Consider the following 5,353-nt stretch of genomic DNA (forward strand, 5'->3'; position numbering starts at 1 on the left):
ATATAACACAACATATATATATATATATATATATATATATATATATATATATATATATATATATATACTTTTACAGAACTCTGGCTCTCTAGTACTATAGCCAGGCTACATCTCTGACTCATCACACAGCGCTGCTGCTCCGGTCGATATATATATACACATTTTATATACTTATATATACTTATAAATAAATGTTGAGAAAAAGTGCTGTAAGGACATTTACACGTCTTATACGGTCTGTGACACATACAGCACCATAGGCTCTTTTGGGTTAAACAACAGAGAGGATTGGCTCTCCGTGAGGAGCGCAGCTAGTGAAGTTCAAGCGGGAATGGAGGGGGCGTGGCCAATAGTGAGAACTCCGGCGATGCCGAACGGAGAGGGCGGGGCTATCGCTCAGAGAGAACACGAGAGGTTGTGACGTCTTAAGCAGAATGTCAGCGTGTTCCACTGTGACGTCACACAGGTATAAAGAGCAGAGATTACACCCAGTGTCTTCACACAGCGTGAGAGCATTAGAGATCGAGCAGCTGTTTGGGAATTTAGTGAACTTAAATCTTCAATAGCTGCTGATCTGTATCATGACGCTGTTTGGAAAGGTGAGTAAACAATAACTAAAGAATCTGACTGAATCTGTGAGTGAGACCTATGAACCTAATTCTTTATTTAAAGATGGTCTTTATTAATGATAATGATGATGCTGATTTTAATAATAGTAATAGTTGTTATTATGTTTTTTTATGTATTATGTTATTTAGTTTTTTAGACTTAGTTATTATTATTTTTTCAGTATATTGGTTTGCTTGTAAGTAATTTGCAATTGTATTGTATTTCCCTAAAAACATACAAGTGTATATTTTTATTCATTATGAATTATTCCATGATTTCTTTTCATTCCCCTGACAGAAGAAGAGAGGAGAACCAAGGCGTTCTAAACGTCAAACAGCCACCCACAGGATCGTGGAGTGTATCAGAGCTAAAAGAGCTCAGTTTTGGTCAAGGAATGCTCAAACATTTGAGAAGCAGAGAAGGAAGGAGCAGCTCCAGAGAGAGCGAGAAGAAGAGTCTGATGAGAAGACCGTTCAGGAGAAGATGACAGGACCAAATGAAGAGCAGGAAAGTGAAGGACTGGCGCTGAGAGTAATAGAGGAGGCTACACATAAGCCACAAGAGAGTGAAAATGGAATGGAAGAAAGGAAGAAAGAAGAGAAGACGAGGATGCGAAGTCAGGAGAAGAGCCAGGAACCAAGACAGTGTGGTAAACTGGGCATTAAGGACCGGCTCACGTTCGCTTTGATAGGTTCAGCTGAGATTCTAATAATGGCTGGTTTTATTGCATGGGCATTCCACTTTATAACCGCAGACCTAATCTAAATAGATTTAAACAGCACCCACCCTTCCTACAAAAGCCCACCAACCCCATCTGGAAATAAAATCTAATTCTCATAGACATGAGATATCCTGGGCTTAATCAGCAAGACACTGACCAAGGAAGGAGCCTAAATGATGACCCCTGTAAAAAACTTAATGGTAGTGGGTGATTTAAAATACGAGTACAGAGTATGGGCTTCACCCTGTCTATAATCCATTCTCTGTACAAATGGCAAAATGCAACCAGCCCCTGTTTTATCAGCACCTCAGCGACCACCAGCAGCAAACTTGTTCCACAACCTCCTCAACAGCTCATCAAGTTCCATGAGCTCCTCATCACTCTCCAGCAGACCGTCACTTTGTCATTATTTTATTACTTTGATCCGGTGTCAACCAGAGGAGGACTGGTTCCCTGTGTGAGCCTCGGTTCCTCCTGAGGTTTCTTCCTCTTACTCTGAGGAAGCCATTGGCTTGCTCACTTGGGGCTCGGACCCGGATCTCTGTAAAGCTGCTGTGTGAAATCTGCTCTTTAAAATTCTAAATAAATGAACTTGGTCAGGTAAATTACACCCATAAAATATGTTACTCTCTATCAGTAATGTTGGATGAAAAACACCTGAACGCATGCCTCTTGAAAAAAACATAGATAGGAGGAGGGAATCAAACATAACATGACATTAATAAGCACCCTGAAGCTCCCTTAAAGTCCCATGCAACTCAGACAGCAGCAACACAATGAAAATCACATGGAGAAAAATTGTGTGGGTGAAAATCACCCGGCGTTAGTGTTCTAGGGTTAAGAGCATCAGTTGTGATGTGAAGAGGTAGAATTGGTATAGCCCTATTTGAATAATGTTCTAATTAAGGTCAGTCAGTCAGAAATCAAGTATCCTCAAGTGCAGTTACAAAAATATCAAAAACATTATGGATGAAACTGGCTCTCATCAGGATCACCCCAGGAAAAGAAGAAAAAGAGTTACACTTCTGTTACACAGGAGAAGTTTATCAGAGTTACCAGCTTCAGAAACCGCAAGTTAACAGCTTAACCCCAGATAAGAGAACCTAAATGCTTCACAGAATATTTTGGTTTGTTTAACACTTTTTAGGTTTAATACGATTCCTTATGCATTTCTTCACAGTCTGGATGACTTCAGTGTTACTTTACAATATAGGACAAATACTTTCTCGTACATTTTGAAGCTGCTGTAAGGATTTGATTGCATTCAGCAAAACATAGTGTTAGTAAGTCAGGATGTTAAATGCTCACCACCCACCACCCATATTTACTTTATTTTCCGCATTATAAGGCGCACTATCAATAAACGTCTGATTTCTGGTCTATTTTCATACATAAGGTGCATCGGATTAAAAGGAACAGGGGTGTTTTCCTTCTAATTCAGCAGGTCTTGCCGCTGGGTGGTTAGACCTGTAAAGCTAAGATAAGCTATGTAAATAAAACTGTAGTTCTTAAAAAAAAACATGGCAGTGCATCTTACAACCTGACTGGTAGAATTCATACATAAGGCGCACCAGATTATAAGGCGCACTGTCGATTTTTGGGCAAATTAAAGAATTTTAAGTGCGTCTTATAGTGCAAACAATTTTGTACATGCTCCAGAAAGTCCTATTCTATTGGTAGTACTTATCTACAGGGACTAGATAAGCTAAGTGTGTGAACTTGCACATCTATTTTAACAATGGGTGCAAATGGGTTAATTCTGAGGTAGACTGACTAAGAATTGACAATGCTGCACCTCACAGTCTAAAGCTCAGCACATCCAATAACTAGGCTTCTAATACAGGATTTTGAACAAAACTCAAGTTATTTAGTTCAACCTGACATGCAATGTGGTGTACACTGACATGCCACATGTCATGGGACAGGAATTAGTATCATGTCCTATAACTTTTAAACTGGAGGTTTAAGAATGCTTCTCTGACCTGCAGGATATGTGTGTGGAGCCCCCTGCATTAAATATAGATTTAATTCTGTTATTATTAACATACTAATTTTTCTACTTAATAATACATGCCTGTATTTAATTACCTTTATTTAAGACCACAACCTGTATCTCTGCCTTATAGAATAATGTGAAGTACCAGCAGTTCTATTTCAGACAGTGATTTTTCCCACAAGTATTGCATTTTTCTGCCCCAAGAGGGCAGTAGAGACCACCACCTTTACATTATGGTGCACTATTATGAAATAAGAAAACATTTTGATGAAAGAAACAATTTACACAATGTTTCTTGAACACTTACCTTACATTTAAATATATATTGTTATTAGTTTAAAACATTGGAGCTAATTTTTTAGGATGTTACACAGTCAGTAACTCATTTTGAGACTGTCATGGGATGGGAACTAGTATTGTGTCCCATGACTTTTGCCATGTCTTGTTGAAGCTAAAGTTGCATTGAATGTGAATGTTGGGGTTTTCTATGCATTTCATTGTACGTTATAATGTATGTATCAACAACTCTATCTCTTATCAACAAACTCGGTGCAGGTCCTATGTCCATTCCTGAAACTAACCAAGGCATCATTTTGTGCTCTGGCTGAAAGTTTAAGCTGAATGAAGAGTAAAAGTCCAAGGACAATCCAGGACAAGCAGTCCTAGTTCAGACAGCGATTTCTGCTACAAATGTTCATTTTTTTGCCCCCCAAGAGGGCAGCAAAGACCAACATGTTTATTGTTATGGCATCCTTTTAATGAAATGAGAAAACAGTTTGATGTCAGTCATTATTATTAAACCATTTTTATATGTTTCTTGTACACTTAATATAAATGTAAATATACATTTGAATTAGTCAAAGATTATTTTTTTCATGTCCTACATCTCTAAAAACAGAAAAAACAGATGAACATGAGATTTAAAAGACATTTAAATGTCTGGATATGGTTCAAATGAGGAAAGTACTGATATTTAGTGAGTAAGTATATATCTGCTGTGTTTGAGCACTTTTGGAGACACAGTCTAAGTTGAGTGTAACCTGTCTGAGTGACCCATTACCCATCTCCAATTGTGAATCTGTCCCCAGAACTTGTATGTAATGCGGTACTTTTACAAATTAACGATAAGTCTACAATTAAATATTTGTGGACAAATTTAAATGATCGACATTGTCGATTATATCGACTAATCGTCGCAGCAGCCTCACTCACAAGATAAAACCTAACCACTTATAAAGTGTGTGCATTCCCAAGCTGTTCCCTGAGGTAACACTGATCAGTGTTTGGCTTAGCAAACCCCCATCACTTTTGGTATATTAGTATATAGTATATGATAACTGCATGTTTTTTTACTTGATGCACTGGGTTGATGCACTAGTGGAAGAAAAAATAATAAATTTTGTTTCTACTGTACATTTCTCACATCTACATCCTATAGGTGTCTGGGAATAATGTGTTTTTATCTTGTGTGTGTGTGTGTGTGTGTGGATTCTGCATTTCAGGCTCTCTAAACGATGACACCCTTCTGCAGTGTCATCAGACGAATAAAAGATGAAACAACTGAGAGAGTCTGATCTCAGATCTGAGTGTCATAGCATGCACCTGCCATTTGTGCTGTTGTTTGACCTCAAGACCTCAGTCTTTGAAGGCACAGCAGGCCATGAGGAACAGATGGGGCAAGGGGTTGTTTCCACAGCAACGGCCAGTGTCTGGATTTTCTGGTAGACATAATGTAAAAGGGTTGTTGATGTGATAGTTGGCTTTTTTTCATTAATCAGGTTTGATTAAAGCGTGATTCAATTGAAGTGAATGAAATTGTTTTCCATTGAAGACATTTTCGTAAAAGGTGTGAGTGGTCTCAAGGGATCCAAGACCCTCTGTGAAGGTGATTTCACACAGCTCTGACGTCAACACACACACACACACACTCTCGCAGAGACACACATGCTGTCATATGTTGGGGGGGGGGGGGGGTCAGTGACAAATTCATCCTTATTGAGTATGGATTGCCTGTCCTCCAAACCCTC

The 5,353-nt window shown here is 38.7% G+C and overlaps 1 protein-coding gene across 2 annotated transcripts; it reads left to right on the forward strand.

Moving 5' to 3' along the window:
* Positions 1-464: 464 nt before the first annotated feature.
* LOC103038344 (uncharacterized) lies at positions 465-1,927 on the forward strand. 2 transcript variants are annotated; one of them, XM_007244905.4, is made up of 2 exons: positions 465-599; positions 910-1,927. In XM_007244905.4, exons 1-2 carry the CDS (start codon positions 582-584, stop codon positions 1,372-1,374), a joined length of 483 nt encoding a protein of 160 aa, XP_007244967.3. In that variant the 5' UTR covers positions 465-581; the 3' UTR covers positions 1,375-1,927. The 2 variants fall into 2 exon arrangements, with proteins under 2 accessions (XP_007244967.3, XP_007244966.3); XM_007244904.4 differs by having other exon boundaries at positions 470-599; positions 907-1,927.
* Positions 1,928-5,353: the final 3,426 nt, after the last annotated feature.

Source organism: Astyanax mexicanus, chromosome 23, assembly GCF_023375975.1.
Source record: "Astyanax mexicanus isolate ESR-SI-001 chromosome 23, AstMex3_surface, whole genome shotgun sequence".
Classification (NCBI taxonomy): Eukaryota; Metazoa; Chordata; class Actinopteri; order Characiformes; family Acestrorhamphidae; genus Astyanax; species Astyanax mexicanus.